The following is a 24,566-nucleotide window of genomic DNA, read 5'->3' on the forward strand; positions in this document are numbered from 1 at the left end:
ACCGGGTTTGGGTCTTTGTCATGAGGTTGGGCTTGGGCCTAGGCTAAGGGATACCCAGTCCCGGCCCGGCCCATTGCCATCACTAAGTTGGACATGATTGACCCAGATTGAACCGGCGAAACAGTTGGCTCAACCGTCGGGTTAGAGAATGGGCGGCTAAACCGAAGTCCTATTTCCTAAAATTAAATTCCCTAAATTCTAATCTTCAATTTCAATCTATAGTTCTTCATCTTCCCTCCTTCAAATCTTCTAATATTCGATTTGGATTGTAGTTCGCTTAGCCTTCGCGTCGCCGGCCGTCTGCAGTTTAGTTCACTTGGCCTCCCGCCTCCGCTAGTCCGATCCGAACTCCACCTTTCCATAGTCAGTTTGTGCGACAACCCTTGAAATCGTGAGATTTTTTATTGCTCGGAGATTGTGGTTTTGGGTTGTTGGAGTCGATTGTTGGAGGTTGATTGTTTGGATTTGTTTGTGGAAGTTTGTTTGTGTTGTTGTGTTGTGTTCACCGGTCGTCGGCCACTCCCCACCAAACTTCTGTCGACTCCAACCTGCAGACCACCTGTTCGACAAAAAGCCACATAGAACTCACCTGCACCTACTGCCCAGATTTTATTTTATTTGAAATTGAAATGGATTTGAATTTCTTTTATTTATGTTATATTGTTATTTGGATTTGGATTTCGGACTTATTTTATTTATCAGTTCATCTTTAAATTGAGATTTTAAATTTATTTTATATTGTTATATGGATTTTGGATTTGGATGTAATTATTTTAGAAATTTTTAGGATTTTAAAATTTTATTATGCCATGCTTATGTCATCACCGATCCGAACGGCCGATTCAACCGGTCCGATTAAGAACCAGCCCCTTGACTGGGTGAGTCCGGTCCGGATCTTACAACATTGGTTTGATTTGATATTCTTTTAGTCTGTTTCAAAGTTTCAAGTTTTACACTTTTCATCACCAGCATCTCTCTATTATTTAACAATGAATTATCTTGATGGGTGTCTTAATATTTTTAACAAACAAAATAGTTAGCTGCATGTTTGGCTTAATATTTTTATCCATATTCTGGGTCCTATTCTCCAAATAATGTTTGGCACATTATTCTAGAAATATTACTCTATTTTTTTAATTACTTTTAAACCCCATAAAGTTATTAATTTCACTAAATACCCCCTAAAAAAAGTTTAAAAATTAACAAAAACACCCCCATCAACCCAACTTGTCAGATTCCGACAACCACCGTCGGTGATAGCCGGAATTTGTACAACGACCTAACTTCTGACCAGAAATNAGAGAACTAACATGGCGTGGGCCTTTGCAGGACTGGGCTTGGTCCTTCTTCGCTAATGGTCCTTTTTCCCTATTTGGGCCAAGGACGATTTTTGGCCCTAACAGATATATACAGGAATATAATTTACTTGATACAAAGATATTTATATGTTTTACATTATTATTTTCAGATACGATGAACACTAATTTGAATGTATTATGTGTTATAAATACATATTTTTTACACATGCAACTGAACTATAAACAATCGCGTGACCGGCATCATCAAAATATTTAACATTAATATTACAATTAAACAGTTTAAATATTTACAGAAATAACATTACATAAACTGGAGATTTTGTTTCACATACACAAAAATTAGGCTCAACTAAATACATCCGCGTCCATGATAATAACACAATTATAAACACTGTGAACCAAATCTTGACAAAATATTGTGAAAATGCTTAACAAACGGTTTAAATAAAGTTAGGCCTATTCTGCCTGGCGTACAAAGTTAGGAAGTTACTTATCCAAACACAGAAAAATGGCCTAGGCCTCCTGCATAATACACGCAAACATGGTCCACGCCAGCCCATCTAAATCTAGCTTATACTAAAGCCCTCTCCCTACCGCTACCATTTTAATTTCATCAATGCACACAATAATTTATTCAATTACAACCATATAATTCAAAAAGAAAATATGCATTTGAAATTTAAAATTTGAAACAAAAAATTATAGTACTATCTTATCTTAAAAAGGTGTGTTTCGTTCAGGGAATGTTGTATTACTGGAAAATAAAAATGTCATATTAATGGGAAGATAAATTACTTTGATGATTACTAGGACTATTTAAATAAATGTATTTGGTTAGATTGAAATAAATTGATAGGTATGTTATATTTATATATTTGGTTGGGAAGAATAAATTAGTGGATATTTTATATAAATTACTAAATTGCCCTTCCATTTTAATATTATTATTATTTTAGATTATTTTTGTAACCCTCTACATTTGTTAATTTAGCTAAATACCCCCACAATAAAAGTTTAAAAATTAACTAAAGCACCTCAGCCACCCAAGATGATAGCCGGCCACCACCGTCGGACGGCAGTCAACAGTCGTTGGAATGGTGCACGATTAACCAGATCTGGTCAATTGTGTCTCGATTTGGCCGTTTTTGGCTAGATCCAATGTGGATCTAGTTTGAAAATCTAGTTAGAAATAGTCAGATCGACGCATGATCAACCAGATCTAATCGGTCGTGCGTTGTTTCAGACATGTTGGTCGGCAGTCACCGACGATGGTTGTTGGGGGGTGGGGGTGGTCTTGAATGGCCTACAATTTGTTTTAAATACAAGGAGATACTGTTAAAAAGAAAAAAAAAAACTTAATTAATTAGGGGTAAAATTGTAATGGCAAGTTCATGTAAATTAAAATCAAAATAAGAACATTATTGTCTTAAAATTTTATTAATAAAGGTAGAATTATAACAAAACTTATATAACCAAGTAATCTCAAAATACCTAAAAAAATAATGGTAATCAGATTATCACATATATAACTAACAGTAATTACTATTGGTTTTATAAGATTACTAAAATCTTATATTACTCGACAACCAAACATGATAATATAAGTAATATATGATAACATTTTGTAGTAATCCCATATAACCACATCCAAACACCCCTTAGTCTACTACTATTATTAATCTCTCAGTATCATATTAATTTTAAATAAATAATAGAAGATTATTTATAATAAATTTCTAATAATAAAAAGTAACAATAATAAATAAGCCGCTTAAACTAGTTAAGTAACTCAGTTGCTGTATTAATTAACGCGACTCAGAGAAATCCATTCTGGCCTTAAATGAAAGCCCAAACAAAATTTTAAATAAAAGAATCTTAACGGTCAAATTTTCAATCCTCATCAGATACTTCAGAATCTTTTTACCGTTCTGTCCTCCATTTCAACCTCATCCATCTTTTCCCCACTTATCTTCTCTCTCTATGACCATCATTTTCTAAACCACTCAAATAAAAGCGCTTCTGTTGAAGAGAAAGAAGCACTTTTTACATACAAGTCAGCATTTTTTCTCATAATGGTCTGCTTTTTTCCATGTTTTAGCGCTAATAAGCATCGAAAGCACAAGCGTTTGGCCAATACAAATCACTATAGAGACCTTGTAAGAATAGTTCCAACCTTGATACTTTAAAGGGATTCTTCTTTTTTTGTCCAGAGTAAATCGTTTTGGTTAATGAAATTTTGTTGTTGCAGAGACATGATGAGGTTAGCGCAGTTCTTCAAGTGACTGAATGGATTAAGCAAGCAGAAACTAAGAAACCCATTTCAGAATCAAAGTGAGTTATCCTTTTCAGCAAGTCTAAATCTAGTGTTTTTTTTTTTTACCTTTTATTTTATATATTTATTTGTATATTTTTTTTTTCTCGGGTTTTGATTTTTTCAAAGTATTAAATAGGTCAATGGTTTCTGGGTTTTCGAAGTTGTTTATATGAGCATTGAGAGTAGCAATCTCAAAACTAGGGCAATAATATGTATAATGTACATACATTTTTCCTTGTGCTTTCTTTCTATTTTATAAATGATTTAATTTCTTTTTTTTTTCTTATGTATTCATTTGATTTTTATGTGTATATACGTAGGGAGAAGCTTGAGGAGCCAAACAGTGGTAGTACTGAAAGAGAAGTTAGTTTTGATTTGAATGTTAAAACTAATGAGGAAGTTAATGTTAATGATAATTTAGTTAAAACCAGTAAGGAGAAGGAAGAGGGTGAGGAAGTTCATGTTTTTGATAATTTAGTCGAAAACAAGGAGAAGGAAGGGAGTGAAAAGAGAGAGGATCCAACAAAAGAAATCAAGTTAGATTCTGATTCAATTACCCCAATTGAAATACCTCATGTTTCAAATCATAGATACCAAAATTGTGCAAGTAGTGAGGAAGAAATTGAAGATTTAGACTTTGAAGAATGTGAAGTAGATGATGTTAACAGTGATGGTGATGACAAAAAATTGTTTCAAGCAGAGTCATCTGAGTCATTGTTTTCTTTATCAATAGAGTCCAGGAAGCAATTTTCTGAAGTTGAATCAGGTGAAAAGGAGGTGAATAGTAGTCCGATGCCAATTCATTGCGCGAATCCAGAACTCGAGGAAATTGGATTGAGTAAAAATGCTAGAGATAGGAGTCAGTTTGTTCATTCCGTCTTGAGTCCAGTTGAAAATCTTAGTCAATGGAAAGTGGTAAAAGCAAGAGCAACACCTCCAGTATCAAAGTACCAAGATAAGGAGAACATCAGTTCGGTGCAAAATCATGATGTTCCCACTAGTCCAGAGCCTAATGTCAAGCTATTAACTCACAGTGCAAAATTGAATTTTAATAATAAGAAGGTTGTGGAACAAGAAATTGCAGTTGATACCAGCCTCTCAAGCTGGTTGGTTGAATCCGAAACCACCCCGATGTCCAAGACTAGCTCTGTTTCTGTCGGGAATTCGCCATCTCAGATTGTGAATTCATCAAGAAGTCATGAAGACAAACCAGTTTTAGGAGCCTTGACAGTTGAGGAGCTCAAACAATTATCTGGATCTACAACTCCACAGGAACCTGTAATAGGGACTGTTGGGAGCTTCTGGAAACATACAGGGAAAATTATAGATTCAGACTCGGGCTCTTCTACTCATGGAATCCCAAAAACAAGAAGCAGAAATAGTGAGGTATAATAGAAGTTAGGCTTGTGTGTTCATGTATGCATTAGTCGATGCAGGTACTGATAAATTTGATTTTGCTTGTGCAGGATGAGAGATTGAAGTTGCTATCTACCCCCTTTGAAGCAAGATTGGAGAAAGCTTTGGAAATTGGTGTTGTTGAAGTTTAGCTTGTTTTCTAATGGAGTATGAGATGGTTTAGCATGGGAAAGTGTTTTGGTAGTATTATGATCCTATTGTTAATTGTCTTGTAAATATATTGGTGGTTTTATCTAGTTTGTGATGCAAATGTTAAACTTATGTTGGCTTTTTATAGATGGTTAACAAGAACATATCCTCCACATTATTATTATATAAATTTCCTGAAACGTTCAAAACAGGATCATGATATTGTTAATGGTTTAGCCACGAAAATACATGGTTTGGAGAATTATTGCATGTTTGGTTTTGTTCTTCAAAATGACCTTGAGCTCAATGAAACAGAAGTTATATGAAACTTAACGAACGAATAACGCAAACTTAGTGGAAATGCGTATGTGTAAAATAAGGTTCTGTTGAATAGCTGAACACTTTTTGATTGGAATTTAATTGGGGATTTTCAGCTCTCAGATAATATGCATTAATCTATCCTCCACATAAATTTGTTGAGAAGAATAAACATCAATTAATCACAAATTTGGATTCGAACTTGTAGAATTACTTTTAACATGCATTAATTAATTAAATTTTTTTTTAATGATCTTTTGTGATGATTTGATGGTGTGGGTTTGGGAGTTTGAGTTGATTGGTTTGATTCATGGCTTTAAAACTCGGACCGGATCGGCCGGTTCAATGGGTCCAACCGAGAATCGGACCCTTATCCGGTCCAGGTACATCCTAAACCCGGTTATAGTAGTTGGACTAGAAATGGCAATGGGCCCGATATTTTTGGGTACTCAGCCCGGCCCAGCCCAGCCCAGCCCAAAAAGATCAGGCTTTACTTGATGTTCGCGGGCTTGGGCTTGGGCTTGAGCCTGAGCCTTATTTTAAGGCTTGACCTCGGGTACAAGCCGAGCCTGGGTATGTCTTCAGGCCCGGCCCGGCCCGGCAATTTTAGTATTAATTATACTAAATTACCCTTATACTATATATTTAATTACAAGATTATCCTACATATATATACTTATTTTTCCCAAACCCTACATGGATGGATGGATGCACTTTGTGAAAAGTTATTTATATATTTGGTGAGTATTAAAAAATAAATTAATATTCAAAAATTGTTTCTAGAATTAAAAATATAAAAAAAAATTGAAATTTATTAATATTTAAAAATTCACATTATAAAAATGAGTGAGCTTGGGCCCAGCTTGAGGTTACAAAAAGCCCGTCCGAACGGGCTTGGGCTTTACCTATCATACCCGTGACGAGTCCGGGCCGGGCTTAGGCCTTTGTCATGAGGTCAAGCTTGGGCCTAGGCTAAGGGGTACCCAGTCCTGGCCCCGCCCATTGCCATACTAAGTTGGACATGATTGACCTAGGATTGAACCAACGAAACAGTGTCGAATCGTTGGTTCAACCGTCTGGTTAGAGAATCGGTGGCTAAACCGAATTCCTAATTCCTAAAATTAAATTCCCTAAATTCTATTCTTCAATTTCAATCTATAGTTCTTCATCTTCCCTCCTTCAAATCTTCTAATATTCGATATGGATTGTAGTTCGCTTAGTCAGTTTGTGCGACAACCCTTGAAATCGTGAGATTTTTTATTGCTCGGAGATTGTGGTTTTGGGTTGTTGGAGTCAATTGTTGGAGGTTGATTGTTTGGAGTTGTTTGTGGAAGTTTGTTTGTGTTGTTGTGTTGTGTTCACCGGTCGCCGGCCACTCCCCACCTAACTTCTGTCGACTCCAACCTGCACACCACCTATTCGACAAAAAGCCACATAGAACTCACCTTCACATAATGCCCATATTTTTTTTTTTTTTTTGAAATTGAAATTGAAATGGATTTGAATTTATTTTATTTATGTTATATTGTTATTTGGATTTGGATTTCGGACTTATTTTATTTATCATTTCATCTTTAGATTGAGATTTTAAATTTATTTTATTTATATTATATTGTTATATGGATTTTCGATTTGGATGTAATTATTTTAGAAATTTATTAGGATTTTAAAATTTTATTATGCCATGCTCATGTCATCATTGATCCGAACGGTCGATCCAACCGGTCCGACCTGATAACCAGCCCCTTGACTGGGTGAGTCCCGGTCCAGATCTTACAACATTGGTTTGATTTGATAGTCTTTTACTCTCTTTCAAAGTTTCAAGATTGACACTTTTCATCTACAGCATCTCTCTATTATTTAATAATGAATTATGTTGATGGGTGTCTTAAAGACATACATAAATATTATTAACAAACAAAATAGTTAGAATATTAATATGGAAAATATGTTATTTTGTACATTAAATATACTGAAATAAGTAAATATTTTATTAATTAGTGCTCTTAACACATGCTATAAGAATAAGACTACATGTTAAGATAACCCTTTAATAACGTGCTGAAGTCTGAGCCACTAATAAGGGATGGGCATTGGGCAAATTCTCCAGCCGGGCCCTTTAAATATTTTGTTGTTTTGGAATATCAAATATATTTTAATTTGCCATAAAATAAATAGAAAATTATTTTGTATACAAAAATTTACTAACGAAATTTAAGTCAAAAAAGTTTTAGCATTTTTTGACTTGCACGTGCAACCATTTTAGCTGATGGCACATGCAAGTGTTTGAGTTATGTGTGAATGAGGCAACTGGGAGCCCTCAAGACCACGAGCAATGGAATTGATTCATCGAAAAATGTGGGAAAGGGAAGCCAATGAATTGCCGTTAAGATAAGAAAACATCAGTTCATTCTAACACTGGATTCAAACGTGTAAAATCATCCCTCTGGCAGGGACAATCCAGGCTTACAAATGGCTTAAAAGACAAAAGAATTGGTAGCCATGGGTATGGCAACTATAACATTAACTCTATGTAGTCAAGTTTCCAAAGATGTTAAGATGAAATTTTAAGAGATGTTAGTAACAAAGAAAGTTAATAAGGGAGAAAAAAGGAACTTTAAATGAATTTGTAAAGGATATATAGGGAAAATGTAATTCAAAGTATATATAGGTGCATGTCTGTATGGCAATGCATTACCATTTAATTTAGTTAAATTAAAAGTCCACTTTTTGTTGACATATTAAGGTTGGTGATTATAAAAGGGGATTGAAACTTCATACTTATCATCAAGCAAGAAAGTTGGTGATTATGAAAGGGGATTGAAACCTCATACTTATCATGAAGCAAGTGTTTCTATTTGAAGAGAGAGGTTGATCTTATGGGAAAGTATAAAAACGAGTGTGGAAAAGGAATAAAGAGCTCTTTTCTCACATTGAGTTGAATTATGGATACTAAACTAGCTCTTAGGTCCATGTTTGCATTGGAAGACACCCCTTTGAAAAATGTGTTATTTTGTACATTAAATCTATTGAAATAAATAAAATATTTCATTAATTAGTGTTCTTAACATATGCTATAAGATTACACGTTAAGACAACTATCTAATAACATACCCAAAGACTGAGCCACTAATGGATGAATACGGGGCTAATGCCCCCACTGAACTTGGAAAACTTAATTAAACCCTTTTACTCTGTATCTTAATATTAGCTCACCTTTATTTTATTAAATCTAAAGCATTATCACCAATTTTGTTTTATTTTATTGTTTTGAAATATCAAATATATATTTTAATTTGTCATAAAATAAATAGAAAATTGTTTAGTATACAAGCATTTATTAAATTCAACTTGCAAGTAAAAAAAAGTCTTTTGACTTCCACGTCGTGCCACCATATTTGCTGATGTTAGAGGGGTTGCTTAATCTTTACTCAATAACACTCTCTTACTGATATTTTAATTTCTTTTAAAATCTTTATATAATTATAATTTAATTCACAATTATTTACTGCAATTAAAAAATTACATTTCTTTTCTATTAATATAATTCCAATTGTTATCTTTGAGAGCTAAATTGTGTTGATGAAACTAATTAAATTTATCTGTATCTTATGAAAACAATGCTTAGTTGAGCCATATAATATTAATGGGTAGATACGATAGTCAAACTCTTCAGGTTGCTCATGTACTTTAAGGAAGATGACGACGGTTCTAGAAGGCTACAAGCTTTTTGAGACGTGCTCTGCGTTTGGCTACAATACAAATCTCTCGTTATCAAAGGAAAAAAAAAAAAAAGGAAAGAATTTTGAAATATCAATTACATTTTTATTTGTCATAAAATAAATCAAACTCCCCCTTTCCCACCAGTTGTAGACGTGTTTAGAGGGGTTGCTTACTCAATAGCACTGCATGAAATGAAATCTCTTTTTCTTTTTTTCTTTTTTATGTTCTAAAAGGTAAAAACAATGGTTGGTTGAGACTTGACCCATATAATTATAAGAGTCAAACTCTTTAGATTACTTATCTTTCCAGAAGCTTTTCGGCATCTTTTGCAGAATAAAAAAATAAAAAAAGAGGAGCCACCGCATAGCCAACCTGAGTATTCGACGGTCGAAGTCGACACTGAACCTACATTAATTATATACGTTTGTCGTTACTCGTTAGTAGGCAAAAGCCACTAAACGGTATCGTATTTCTACGGCTCATCCGCTCCGTAGCTCTATATCTATAAAAAGGCAGGCCATGCATGGAAGATACAAACATTATTCTCATAGTAATAATAAAAAAAAAAAAAATGTTTCTGAATTACCTACTTTCTTTGTTTGCAGTACTACTGATTCTTCAGCTTCCTCATGCAACGCAAGGTGTTTCTGGATTTTCTGAGGCCTCCAAAAGGGTGTTTTCTCAATCACCTCCCCCCTCGCCTGTCCTCAATGCTCCTCAACACTTTGAAAGCGGTCAATTTACACCGCCATCGCCGCCGCCGCCACACGTGTCTGGAGGGTCTCCTGATTATGAGGCCTCCAAAAGGATGTTTTCTCAATCACCTCCCCCCTCGCCTGTCCTCAATGCTCCTCAACACTTTGAAAGTGCTCCAGTTACACCGCCGCCGACGCATGTATCTGGAGGGTCTCCTGATTATGTGATTGCAAACGGCGCCGTTCCGTAAGAGAACCGTCGCTGTTACATGTTCAGTTGTGGGAGCTACGTATCCCTTGCAAGGCCAAGTCTGAAGGTGGTTACCACTTCCTCTATATCTCATGCAAATCGGGTTTCACGGGGAGGAACCTAGGAATCACTTCCACTATGTACAGTCAGTTATTGTTTATTTAGAGTAAGTTATTTTATTTTTATTATTGCTGTTATTTTGCTTTTGGAAGGGAAAGCACTATGTGGAGGTTAAGAGGGGAGAGGTAATGGGGAATTATGTGTTGAATGAGTCAGCTATAAGAGATCAGAAAATTATCCCAAGTATCTACTTTATGTAGGGAGGTCAGGCTTCCTCAATTAAGCCACTCATCTTAATCTTCATCTTCTTATTTTGTTAATATCACCTACGAGAAAGAAAGGTTATCTTTCATACAAACCAGTCGCCGTCGTGCCCAATGATCGTGTGTTAGCCTGTTGGGTACTTGGCTTGTGCCAGTCCTATGGGTTTTTCTTTCATAGGAAAACGTCTATTATATTATAAACTCTCTTTATCAATGTGAAATGTAGATTTAACTTCCATCAACTGTAAGCCCTCAAGAACATGATCAATGGATTTGATTCATCGAAAATTGTAGGAAAGGGAAGCCAACGAATTGCCGTTAAGATAAGAAAACATCAATTCATTCTAAAACTGGATTCAAATATGTAAAATCATCCCTCTGGCAGGGACAATCCAGGCTTACAAATGGCTTAAAAGACAAAAGAATTGGTAGTATGGCAACTATAACGTTAACTCTATGCCACTTTCAGTTTCATTTGGCTTGTACAGGCACTGCTCATTTCTTGGTATATTTGCTTACTCGCTAAGATGTGTCTGTGTCTAATGTCTATACATCGTGAAAGAGCCGTCGGATCTGCTCAACGCTCGACGGCATCAATGTCACTGGGCAGCGCTTATACTGTGGCAACAAAATTCAAAATTAGTAACATTCGATCCTAAAGTTACAACACATTAGAGGGAACTAGAAAGCTTCGTACATGTTAATAATTAAGAGATAAGAATAACAGTCCAGAAGTCTCACCTGAGAAATGTACTTGAATATGCAAGCATAGCAGAAAACAAACCCTGAGCCTGTAACTACAGATGGATTTGCACGCTTCTGCGAGCACAGTGGACAGATTGTTCTATCAGGTGGCAGTGGAATACCCTCCTTGGCAACCTGCTTAAATTATAAGTTAAACTTGTTATTTAGACTACATAGAGCCAAATTTAGTTGCCTCTTGACTTTTCTGCTTAATTGATGTATGATGTAAACAAACAAAACTAAAAGAGCTGAAGTTAATGTAAAAAAAAATGACTTCACAATCACAGCACAGCAAATCATTGATTCCACACTATTTTCAAGTTCATCATTTTTCTGTATGTTAAACTAAGTAATACCACCATTGCAAAGTAGTTAAATACTTCTAACATTGGGAACTACTTAATGAGATGATGATGTGCATGAGTCTGACAGATTGAAACAAAGATGATAAAAATAATTAGCAGATTGTTGTTTGACCTGTGGGGGTGGAGGCGGTGGTGGAGGTGGGTATACAGTTGGGGCTGACATTCTCTCCTCAGCAGATTGATACCACCACTCCATCATCTGTGTAATTGACATTGATTAAAAATTTTAACATCACTGATTTATATCTGGAAATGAAATTTGAATAAAAAAAATGCATGAGAGGATATGAATAGGATTAATTTCAAACTGTCCCGTTGCATAGATGCATATTTAGTTCCAAGAAAATAGAGCAAAAATGAAACAAGGAGACATCAACTTAGCTCCAAGAGTTATGGACAGCATACAAAAGAATATAAATTCTGAGAACAATTTAACAAACTCTAGAAGTGCTAAGAGAAACTCCATTTAATTGAATTAAAAAGATTTCATAGAGGAAGACATATATTAAAATATGATAGGAACCCACTCTAATAACTCAACAATTTGGGCTGGGCCATGGGTCTTTCATGGGCTTGGGTAGAACTCTCCTTGGAAAACCGGCTTTCCAAGGGAGGGTGCCCAAGCCTTTATAACCCACACGCCCACCCTTTTCCCTTTCAATGTGAAATCCTAACATTCCACCACGCTTCCGCAACCAACGTCCACGTCGGCCTCTTTACCCCTTGGGTGACTATGCAGATCCCCTTTCCCTCGGGCCTCCATACCCTTTCTCGAGGTAGTAGCTCGAGCCCAAGGTCAGCCTGCCATAGGTCAGGCTGCCACGCATGCGCTGCCACATAGGCGCAGGATCATGCTCTGATACCAATTGATAGGAATCTGGACTCTTAACACTCAACACAACCCAAACAAAGTACAATATACCCAAACAGAACAATATTCCAACACAGATCAGAGACAATTGAGAAAGCACTAATATGAATACACCTCTATATTGATTGATACAGAAATGGATAACAACAATAATGAAGAACAATTAAGAAAACAGTACTGAATGTAAAGATAACCTAGCAATTCGAGGAGCTAGGGGCCTCCCTTCCAATATCCCACCAAAATATTCTCTACCCTCTACAATTCCTAACCCTCAATTTATACTCACAAACGTCACACCAATTCCATTGTAATTGCCACGTGGATAACCAACTCCCACTTGCACACCATGCCATTTGCCCTTATTATTCCTTTTGTAAATTTGAGTTGGATGAGTTGGGATCTTATCAAAATATAATAAAATAATTCTGCTAGAAACCAGTATAGGTGAATTCCAAATAAAACAAGTTCATTCACAAGTCATTGTATTGTGAATCTTGATGGAGATAAAGATACCCGGTAGTTACATCTAAATAGACTGTCACCTTTCCTACTCCACTTTCTATTTCCTAGTTTCTTAAACAACAATCAGTCAAGCACTATAGAGGTGAAGATAATGATAATTGTAACATGAAGTTCAAAGATACTTTCAAAACTAATAATTTCTTTAATGTATCACCAAACAACAACAATAACCCTTAAAAGGTTTTGCATTATTTAAGCTTTTTACAGTAATTACCACTTCAAAAGGGACATAATATTGTATGCATGTAAGTCACTCACTTTAAAAACGAACACTGCTGCAATCAAGCCAGTCTGTGCATAGTCGAGCATGGCATACGTACAGCTAAGCAACGCTCCCTGTAATTTCTGTAAGCATTTATAGTTGCTGTTCAATATGCTATAATCTCAATAATGATTTCAAGTTAAATTGTTTCACTTTTCAGAATTGTGCAAACATATATTCACTGTGGTATGAAAGTTTACCTAAAGTCACCAAGTAAACAAAGAAATTGAAATTATACCTTCAACCAAAGAGGGCCATGAAGTCTGTCACGTTCACGGGTACGTATCTTTGAAATTCTAGAAGAATTATCCATCTACCTTGACATCAAAAAAGTCAAGAAGAAAATATTGAGATACATAATAAACAAAAACTTGGATTCTAATCAATAGTGGAGATTAAAGTTTTATGTGTGGGTTCACACGTTGCTACTTAAATTTGGTATAGCCATTCTAACTGAATCTATTACCAGTTCTTGCCCTGTAGCTCGACAAACATGAATTCCTAAAGCATGCAACCCTACAGAATAGAACCCAGTAGCATCCAGCAGATATAAGAGCTGGTAAGTAAATGATAATCCTGCATTATGAAAGACTAGATTAAAATAGAGATTTTATTCAGATTAAACAAAATATATTTGAAGACGGCAAAAACACAGATGTATTACTTCAAAGCAAACTTATGCCAAAGATCGTGATTGCATTTGATCACACTCTGAATCAAACAATGTCACAGTTTCAAAACCTATCAGTACTAATTCAGAGCATTAATATTGATTCACTATAGGAAAAAAATCCTGCTGGATGGAAGAAGAGTTTAAATGAGATTTACATGGTTAGCCAGCCAAGTGTTGTACCAAAAAATAATACCATATAAAGAAAATATAATACCAAATAAAGAAAAAATAATACCAAATAAAGAAAAAATAATACTTTAAAGATTCTTGGATAAGTATATCATTTTAATGTTGCCATAGCTTATACACCACAAATATAATCAGGCACTAATAACTTAAATTTTTAAAATATGATAGGAAAAAAGGTTCAGTACACTAGTCAAAATTTTCACTTTCATTCTTCTATAAAGAAACTAACTTTTATTTTTTAGGTTTATAGCATATTTTGGGTTTTAAATACTAATAAGACCATAAAACAATAAGAAGGATTTTTATTACAGCTCATGCTTGATTTTTGTTTTTAAATAAAAAGAATATTCAATCTCTTATGATTGAAGAATGAATTAACTATTGCAATTTTCTGTTCATACTAATTTTTCTGAAAGTAAAGATCTGCTAAGAGAAAATCTAAGTTTATAAGCGATCAGCAATTTACCAATAAAGACATGATGAGAACTTAAAGTTCCATATACCTTCACAGCTAGCATGTACCCATGGATAGCAAGCAAATATGACTTTCTGAATTTTCCTCGTCAAACGTGTTCTAACTGATGTTACTGTATCCAAAGTTTCACTAGAAACAAGAGAACCTCCCCCATCATCAAAATAGTCTGCATCACCAAATCTTTCAGCACCAGGACCCCATAAACTGGCTTGCAACCTGGCTTCCCTTTCTTTGTTATATACTGAATGCAACTTCGACTTAAGATACGGCAAGACAACCTAAACAATAAGATAAAAGCCACAAGTCAAAATTCCTCATCTAGCCATGAAATCAAGGGAAGAAGTAGATGAATTTCTCAAAGCAATCAATTAATCAAAAGCCAAACAAATACTTGGAAAAACACATAGCCAGACAAAGAAGAAGAACACAATACCATAAATACAACTGAAAGAACTTTTTGGCGCTTTTCTAATCCAGAATGATGAATTTCATCATTCATCTTCAGTTTGGCATCATCCTTTTTTACCTTTATTTTCACTGCTCGCCTTCGCAAACCATAGAGTGACTCAGAAAAAGAGGCATCTGAAAAAATTAAGCAAAAAAATGAGATTTAGCAACCTGAAACCACGACTATTACAACAGCAAATGACCCAAAAGCATGCCCGGCTTACATGCAGAGCATGGTTATTGAAAATAATATCTGTTGTGATACGGCATGCAGAGGATCACTAAGTATAGGATGGACATTAATACCTAAGTGGGAATTTGTTAGGGATGATTGTGACTTCCTATAAGATTTTGAAATTATAGACTAGGGTGTTGATGGAAAGATACTACATAGACCTGGAACAATAGAGTTCACTGTATTCATGTAAGAGAAATGGTTGAATATCCAAGAAATCTTTTTTGTTAAATGGAAGAGCCAAATACTATTTGTACAAATAATGGCTCAAATCAGGCAGTTCAGACGGAATTTGCAGAGTTCAAACAGCAGGAACATTAACATTTGCCAAATAAAGAATATGGTTTCTAATAACAGGAAATCACACAATCCATAGCGCACTAAACACTAATAGCAACAACAAGAATTCATTAAATTCACATCAACAAACTCAAGAGAGAAATAAGACGTAAGGGTAATACCATACATACAAAGAAATTTACAAAGATTTCTTGTACAAAGTGATATAGCAAGAGATAAATGGAAGAGTGAATATAATGAATTTGACTTTTTGTATTCACTCTTCTATTAATCTCTTGTCACATCACTTTGTACAAAAAATATTTGTAAATTTCTTTGTATGTCTAGCATTATTGAAGACGTAAACCTGTGTTTCGTAAACTATGGGTTTCAAGAACCAGCATAAGTAAAGCAAAGAATTCATCTTCATAGTCTAAAACCTTGTGGAGAAACGGTCTTCTTAATGCCAACACCTGCAACACCACACACAAATAAAGGCTAACATTTGATCACCTGAAGTTAAACACAACAATCAAGCTTAAAACAAATTGGCTATTGATATCAAAATGCAGAACTTCAGTGAGTAAATAAATTATAGAAAATCTTTAAACAAAGTTAACAATTAGAAATCATGTGCAAATGTGTAATTCACCAACGAAGTTACCATAGCAGAGCTTAGGTCAAACATCAAAAGGCAAGTAATTTTAAGGCTTTCGGAAGCAAAATCAGCTTTAATTTTCAGTTTTTAAGTTAAATTTCAGCTGAAAACAGTAAAGATTTTGAGAATTAAACAATTACAGTAAAATACACTTCATATCACGACTTAAAAGGGAAGGGAAATTCAGTGAGAAACTTGAAAAAAATCACCAAAACTCAAATGGGTAGACAATAATTACAGTTAGAAGAAAGAGGAAAAAAAAAAAGGAAAATAAGAAAAGGGCTTACGCCAATAGAGTAAGTAAGAGCGGCTCGAAGACTTGCGGGGAGCTGTTGAGCAGCGGCCATCTCGAAGAAGGTGGGACGTGTCCCTTGTCCTCCCACTTGAAACAACATCTTCGTTTTGATGATTCAGATTTCTCGCCAATAATTTGAATTATGCCTCGAAAGGAAAAATAAATTTCTGTGTTTGCTGTATCTTGTTCTTGATGAAGAAACCCAGCACAGCCATGCTTTAAAATAAAAAAAAATACTCACTTATTTTATTTTTATTATTTTTTATATGGTACTTTATAAGGTAATAAAGATAGGAGAAATTGATCGATTGATTCGATAAAAACACTTTGATGTATTACTTAAGATGTTTTAAGTTTAAATTCTTCTTCAATTGTTACTAGAGATAGCTGTTGGAACTCGTACCCGATTCATAACTTTAGAGTTTCAAAAGATTAGTTGAAGAATGTGTAAACTAATCTGAATACCCTTGATCATAAAAAAAAATAAATAAAAAAAATAAAATAAAAATATAGGAGAAATGATTATCTACTCCAAATTGGATGTGGGAATTAAAATCTAGCCCTAAAGTGGAAAATGTCTCTCATCAATTAGCCTATCCCCAATTTCCAAAATTTCAAGGACAAAATTACCCTCATTCACAATTCCTTAAACCCTAAATTAAAACTCATTCTTCAGATCTTCAAACTGTACCAAATCTTCCTTTTATGATCTGAATAGGACGCTATTGAATGATTTTCTATGCATATTTCTTTATTAAAATCTCCACAAGAGAGAAAATATGTTATGTTATTGGAAATTTGAAAACATTTAATTTTTTTTAACATGTCAAGATATATTGTCTAGAAAACATGTAAATGAAGATATTTTTTGTTAAATGATTGCTTTTATATGCCATTTTAATTTATATTTGATTGGGCCTAATTAAAATGGATGGATTTGGGTGTTTTTTCACGAAATATGGGCATGAGTGTCGATGGTTTCGGACATATCGGTTGAAACTAGGTCCTAAGGTTGAAGACAATATTTAATTGATAGGAGATGTTGGTTAGATGTTATTCCTTATCCGTTATTAGTGGTCACTATTAGTCATCTCTAATAAATGCCTTAATAGATACTATAAATCATCGTAATTAATTGATCGACACCTAGGTATTGGTCACTTGACCAGAAGGCTATTTGGTCTAAATGTGATCAACATCGCCTAACACCTGGGTGTCGGTGAAAAAAAACAAACAACCGCGTTGTTCTCCACCATGTTCACTACCTAAACTACACAACCAAGCCATTAACACCATCTAAACTCAAATCTTAATCTATCCAAGTCTAAACATGTCTCATTTTCTTCTCACAAATCAAAATCAACATCCCTAGTTTGATGATTTTCGATCAAATCCGGTGAAATTTTAAGAAAATCTATTGATTTTGGAGAGGAGGGAAAGAGTATTAGGGTTACCAAGGGTTAGAGAGCTGGCTTGGTTGAATGAAGCTTTTATATGGAGGGGCAATTTCGTCTTTGAAAATTTGGAAGATTGGGTTAGGCTAATTTTTTGAGATACTTTCCACTTTAAGGCTAGTTTTCAATTCATGCCCCCAATTTGGACTAAATAATATAATTTCTCATAAAATTATTTCATTTTTCTCTACGACATTTTGTTAACAGAAAAAAAGGGACTAATTCTAATAATTCGATTGTTGCATAATTCCTTTCAAAATTTTTGCATTGAGATTACTCTTTTGAATTAATTGGATCCATTTGTATTTTAGTTAAATATTGAGAAATTAATATTAATCTAATTTATAATTGGGAACTTTTTTATGATATAAATTGAGGAATTAAGTGAAGAGTTTTCTTATTGACTAAAAAAAAAAAAAAATACTTTCAAGCTATATATGTATAAAATTGTGATTTTGATGGGTATTTCTTTCATATTTACATTAATAAAGTTCATAAAAATGTATTATGATATATAATAATACAAACTAATATAATATTTTAAGATTATTTCATTATTAATGAGATACAGCCAAATTCAACCTTACATTCTTTGCCAATTGGACATAGCAACTTTCTGTTTGTATTTGTGTTTGTGACCAGATTGTTCGAGTCTGCTTGCGCGTATTTTAATTAATTCTTGTGGTTCAGTAAACACCCTACAAGTCTAATGGGTCAGATAAGTCACAAATGTGATAGGTAACTACTTGGTGGGACTCGAACACAAAACCACTGGGTAACCTAAGATCTTGCTATCCGACCACAAGCCAAGTGGTTTTGAGATTTGCATTTTACTTGCATTATTTGAGAGGCAAATAAGAAAAGAGGTTCAAATTAGTTGTATCTATATACATATAAACAGTCACATTACTTGAACCATTATTCCATGAAGGAGAGACACAAAACATCTACAGAACATCCATCTTCTACTGTCAGCTTTCAGTGCAAATTCAACCCCACATTGAACATGATATTGAAATCTGAGTCTTCATATGTCTTTGCTAAGATGAAATATTAGCCTAACTGTCAGAAACTCCTGGATTGAATGATCTTCTGTCTAAATTAGATAATTCTATAAGGTGTTCAGTCCAATGCAGATTTCGCTGAACATTCTGCTGTTTCATTTGTTCTTGCTCGTTTTGTGTTAGTGTGACCCGACTTTTCATCATCCAGGTCGACAGGTTTGGGTTCAGGGGACTTCTGTTTCCTGCTTGAACTCTGGGGACTTTCTTCCGATGAAGTGTTGACGGTACCTGTACTTCTTCCTGTTTTGGTCAGATCCAGCTCTGCAGCTTCTGGTTTTTCATTTTTGGGTGAATGCTGCTTTGGCTTTGCCGTTGGAGAGGAAGGATTGTCATGGTTGGATGAAGAGACATTGGGCTTATCATTCTCCAATTTTCTTTGTTGCTCAAACATCTCTTGAAGATACTTCCCCTGTTCTTCAATTCGCAACTGCAAATTTCTCTGAATCTGTTGAATAGTATGACACCGCAAATATAAGAGACTGTAGGTGTGACATTAACAGTATTTTCTAACAAAATTTTATTAGAGAAGAAAAGGGTCTCAAAAATTAAATTTATTGAACTTCAAACTACAAATTCTCACCCAGTCCTCCCTCGCTTTACCTTCTTGCATAATCACATCATTATTTTCAGTGACTTTATCACAGTTGACAACTATGTGACATCTTTCTTCTCAACAATTCATTGTTTTCATCAAACTATTAAGAGCAATGAATAATACTACGTTTACAACTCAAACTCAACTTTCTCTCACAACCATCGACATGACAGTGCGCAATTAATCAGCCGCAATTGGACAAGCGGGACCCATTTTGCGAGCTGACCAATTGTATGCAGTCACATCGGCGGTTGTAAGAGAGTTGTGAGTTTGAATTGTAAACGTACTATTACTCTAAGAGCAATATGGAAGATTTGCCAGGTTTAACTACCAGGAGCAACTTATTTTCATCCCATCAACAGTCACTGCATTATCTTGAATCTTATCCCTAAAATTTACCTTGCATTTTTAGGTCCAAAAAGCTGACCCTAGGATAGTCAATAATGTACCTCAAGCTGTTCATGGAGCCGCTTCTGAACTTCCATCTGCATTCGCAATGCTTCAGTGATGCTCATTGTCCTGTTATCAAACCAACATAGTATGAATTTCAAACTGAAATTACACTCAACTGTTCACCATTGCATTGGAAGTAAAGTTATAGAAGAGCTGCTATGGGTAATTTATAGAGGCAAACACACAGAAAGCAACAACCAGAAAGTATAGCATTCTAGATAGAAAAAAAGGGCATTTTTATGGTACTAAAAGTCAAATAATAATCTGGCACTTCATCAAAATTATATGAACACGTATGCAATACATAGTTTCTAATGTTCATAACTATTTTGGGTGATGGTTTCATGCATATAGTTTATCTATAAAGCTTTCTTTTAGATTAACTAAATAAGAGTTTTCTTTATGATAACTGATGGATCGTCATTACAAGGGCCACCAATGTAAGCATTCAGGGAGCATGAAAAGGACAACAAAAGAAGTCTTCAAGAAACAGGACCCTGCATTCACCAGAACCAGTATGTAAAGCTAAGGATAATAAGGAGGTTAAAGTTAGACAGTCAAGGGAATGCCTAGATTTAATTTCTCAAACAGGTTCCTGCACCCACCAAAACCGCTATATTAAGCTAACAAGGGGCAAAGTTAGCAGTATCAAAGGGATTGACTGAACTTAATTCCTCAAGAAAATTAGGCAAATATAGTCAGGACTCTCTATTCCCATTAAGCAACTTCCTGATTTCTGCTTTGCCATAAAGTTTATACTTGATAAAGTGTCTTAAGAATCTAATCATAGTGTGAATGGCAAATTTTGCCTAGTTCTCAGATATATTAACTGATATGGTAACTAGAAGACTGAAAAAAGAAAAATAAGTACTCTGAGCCACATGATAAGAGAATGGCACAAGTACACACACACACACACACACACACACACAAAAGAATTCTCAGATATGAACATCTGCATTTTTTTTAAAATCCAGACCTCCATTAGCCGACAGTAATAATACATTAGAAGACAAATTCTACAGTTTTCGATGCAAAAATTCACATCTGAATTTTTGTGTTTTAGGGTTAGATGATGGTAATAAACCTCTTGTTGGTGTCCTCTAATGAGGCTTTTAGATAGATATAAATGACTTTATACTTAATGTAAAGGATTTTGCTTACGTTTTCAGGTCCATTGATTTCATCTCTTCGGTAGGGGTCAATTTCTTCTCTGATGTTTCTGCAATGAGAACAATACTTTTCAACCAATTGTATTCTACCAAACTTAATCATACTTGTATGGCAATGGCATGACCAAGGAACAGAAAAACAAGTGTGAAACAATAGCTCATACCTTCTGAAGACTGTGGTTGGTGTCGTGCTGTCCTATATTTCTGAAATTCAAAATTTTAATTTTTAGCTAAATCGATAAACCACTAAACAAGGTTGAAAGATGGAATTTAAATAAAAGATAAAGAGTATACACAGACCTGCAGGTGGCTTTTAACATGATAGATTGTCAAGCCTTCAACATTCATGACCTTTAAGACACCCTTTGGAGTAGCTCCTGTAAATTAAGTTATTGGCGAAAATGAGTGAAAACAAATAATATCCCAGGTCATACTAGATCAAGGGGACAATTTTACTGAAAGGGCCACTCACGTTCACTACCACCCAGCTGATTCACAGCCTCCACGAATGACTCATGAAGTTCTGGAGTCCATCGCATTCTTGCTTTGGTTTGGGGTACTGTGGACAATGGGTTAGCAACAGCATGAAATTCTTCACTTGGCAACGGCTGATGCTGATGAATTTGGGGTTGTTGCACTGAGATACTTGTAGATGGTTTCAGCACCTAGCACATTGTCAAGAACTATTAAAAGCCAAATGGAAGCAGAGAACAAAAATTGAAGCACATGAATAAGATAAATGATTCTTTACTTGGGGGAAAAAAGGTAACACCATACTGCTCTTCAAATTTAAGGGAAAGGGAAATACTAAACGTGCAGAAGAATTGAGTTTAGTGTAAAAAATTCTCTACAATTGCACTAAAACATATACAAGACCACCATATTGGATGGAAGGAATTCATGATCAATAATGCATAATTATGGTAACCAAACATTTCCAAAGAGACTATCGGTATTAAGCTCAGGCCACCTTCCACTAACCCTTTAGCATCAATTAAAAAAATTTACAATGTGACATATGAGCTAAGAATAGTCCTAGGAATTATAGGGATGAATAACACAAAATCCAGATATTTATTAAAGTTCCAACTGCATTAATGAAATTCTATATTTGCTTCATGTATGATGCATTTTAAGCATCAAGACAAAGAATTTAACCGGGAGTAAGATGTTCCCCAAGTGTTCCAAGATTAAATTAAATTGAGGAACTAACCTTTGGTCTTGCCTCGGCAGCATCAACATTGGCAAGAATTTCGCTCCAATTCGGGTCTGGACCATCCTCAACAGAGATCAATTGATCTGCCCACTCCTGCCACTCAGCGCTCTTAGCATGATCCTCAGATCCCATATCACCAGTATTGCTTTCCACCAGTCCAGTTCGTATAGGGACATTTTCAGGAAAATGAAGAAAATCCTGGACTGGGTCTATACACCAGGACATATCCTTATTCTCCTCAGGGACATTAATCGAACCTGTGGATTGTACTTCTGAAGGAGAAAAATGGGTTGGTGGCATTGTTGTTCGCCCTCTTGACGATTGAGAAATGAACGGAAAATTTTGGGAATTCCTTTCATTTGGTGAAACAGAAGAAACAAGCATATCATTGGGAAATCTGGAAGACGGTGAAAATGAGTGCCCAGCAGTTGCACGATTGGGAGCTGAAGGAGATGTCTGGGGGTATATGGGATTAGTCATATGTTCTTTTTCTGAGGAAATCTGACAAGAGTTGGGCAATTTGGGATACTTCTCTCCTGTATGGGTAGGAAGAAAAGGAAAAGATGAAGACATAGCCACAGAATCCTCAAATCACTCAGCTATTTTGCAACTGGTCCCTGAATAAACAAAACGGGGCATACTCATTACTGCCATAAATTGTATGTTTCAACCAATGTTAGCAACTAAAGCCTCACTAGAACTTACTGTGTGCTGTGGATGCAATTGTCAAATTCAGTTTCTGAAGCTCATTATCACTACTTCAGAAGGCCACAGTCACAGTAAAGCACAACTGTGGAAACTGTAAGAAAAATAAACAATGAATTATACCATTACAAACATAAATAACCAGATAACAAAAAGAACTCTAATCAAATAAGAAATTAATCATATTAAATGCTCATCATCAACGGATATAGGATGAAACTTATTCTCAAGGCTTTAACCCTTCAGAGATAATTTTTATTACCGTAAATTGAGTCGATCACTCAAAGTTAGAAGTTTACATAGACAATCAGGTGAACACAGTTATGTTAAAAAATCAGCAGTACTATAATTTACACAAGACCGAATGATTTACTCAAACTTAATTTACAAGCCATTTTAGATGTATTCTTTATTCATGGCCATAGCTTTATTAGCCAAGTACCTCATCTCCTGAACTAGAACTGAAGTTTCCAAGAGAAAGCCGATTAGATTAAGCAAATCGCCAAGTTTAAGTGATACAAAATATTAAAAAGAAGAAATTGTGCTTTAGACTGATGGAAAGCAGAAAAAAATTATTTGTAACCACTATATATGGAATCAATCATAATATACTATCCAACTCAAATTATATTGTTCATACAAAATTAAACAAATACTTTTGCGGGCCAATCATAACACAAAGAGAGAGTATCAAAGTGCCAAATTCGAAGTTCGATTCTGAAATGAAACCTTTAAGCCCAGACAGATACAGAACATGAGCTTAAAATCATAATAAAATCACTGAATAGTGAATGACAATCAAGTTCCCATCATCAAAAATCAAAACTTTACAGAAAGAGCTATGTATTTACCATCACAGAAACTCAAAGAAAATAGTGAAATCAATCCCACAACAGAAAAGCACCAAACTTGCGAATTCTCAATCAAAAAACAAACACAACCCAGATTCAAACTTATCCAAAACAGACCAAAAAGGCACCAAATTCAACAAGGGTATTTCAGATAATGGGTTTTAAAGCCTGTCCACACACAACATAACTCAATAAATCCAAAAGGGTACTGATGAAACTTACTCTAAACTACGTTAAAATCAAGATTGAACAGTGAGCAGCTTATGATTGGATAGAAAGCCGATGTCTAGGACTAGGAGCTGAAACGCAGACAGACAAAAATATTCTTGATTGACAAACAATACAGCTATTGTCTTCTAGATTTCGACAACGATGTCACAACTTTTTGAGAGGAGAATACGTATTTGGCTTCATTTATCTTTCTATTAATCATTACCAAGCTTAACGTGTTTGTAATGTTTCTAACTTCATGATTCTTAGCCGTTTAGTTCCCGTGATCAAAGTTTGATGACTTCTTGAACGGTGATGGTGTGGGGAGGGATTTGATTGAAGTG

General features: G+C 34.9%; 3 protein-coding genes across 4 annotated transcripts; 1 reads left to right on the forward strand and 2 right to left on the reverse strand.

The window, feature by feature from the left end:
* The first annotated feature begins 3,364 nt into the window (after window positions 1–3,364).
* LOC116142572 lies at window positions 3,365–10,165 on the forward strand. The gene is made up of 5 exons (XM_031428010.1): window positions 3,365–3,475; window positions 3,568–3,650; window positions 3,954–5,019; window positions 5,100–5,163; window positions 9,825–10,165. Exons 1-5 carry the CDS (start codon window positions 3,392–3,394, stop codon window positions 10,163–10,165), a joined length of 1,638 nt encoding a protein of 545 aa, XP_031283870.1. The 5' UTR covers window positions 3,365–3,391.
* A 583-nt stretch (window positions 10,166–10,748) lies between these two features.
* On the reverse strand, window positions 10,749–16,707 carry LOC116142529 (peroxisome biogenesis protein 12). The gene is made up of 10 exons (XM_031427960.1): window positions 16,495–16,707; window positions 15,917–16,022; window positions 15,022–15,170; window positions 14,617–14,866; window positions 13,718–13,827; window positions 13,490–13,564; window positions 13,248–13,334; window positions 11,709–11,795; window positions 11,229–11,366; window positions 10,749–11,105 (listed from the first exon to the last, which is right to left on the reverse strand). Exons 1-10 carry the CDS (start codon window positions 16,600–16,602, stop codon window positions 11,034–11,036), a joined length of 1,182 nt encoding a protein of 393 aa, XP_031283820.1. The 5' UTR covers window positions 16,603–16,707; the 3' UTR covers window positions 10,749–11,033.
* A 2,361-nt stretch (window positions 16,708–19,068) lies between these two features.
* On the reverse strand, window positions 19,069–24,562 carry LOC116142542 (protein PHR1-LIKE 1-like). Of its 2 annotated transcripts, none has more exons than XM_031427977.1 (9): window positions 24,235–24,562; window positions 23,162–23,255; window positions 22,454–23,073; window positions 21,713–21,905; window positions 21,541–21,617; window positions 21,405–21,444; window positions 21,233–21,290; window positions 20,065–20,134; window positions 19,069–19,465 (listed from the first exon to the last, which is right to left on the reverse strand). In XM_031427977.1, exons 3-9 carry the CDS (start codon window positions 23,027–23,029, stop codon window positions 19,079–19,081), a joined length of 1,401 nt encoding a protein of 466 aa, XP_031283837.1. In that variant the 5' UTR covers window positions 23,030–23,073; window positions 23,162–23,255; window positions 24,235–24,562; the 3' UTR covers window positions 19,069–19,078. The 2 variants fall into 2 exon arrangements, with proteins under 2 accessions (XP_031283837.1, XP_031283838.1); XM_031427978.1 differs by lacking the exon at window positions 24,235–24,562 and adding an exon at window positions 24,013–24,223.
* Window positions 24,563–24,566: the final 4 nt, after the last annotated feature.

The sequence above is a fragment of the Pistacia vera genome, unplaced genomic scaffold (genome assembly GCF_008641045.1).
Source record: "Pistacia vera cultivar Batoury unplaced genomic scaffold, PisVer_v2 Contig412, whole genome shotgun sequence".
Taxonomy (NCBI): domain Eukaryota; kingdom Viridiplantae; phylum Streptophyta; class Magnoliopsida; order Sapindales; family Anacardiaceae; genus Pistacia; species Pistacia vera.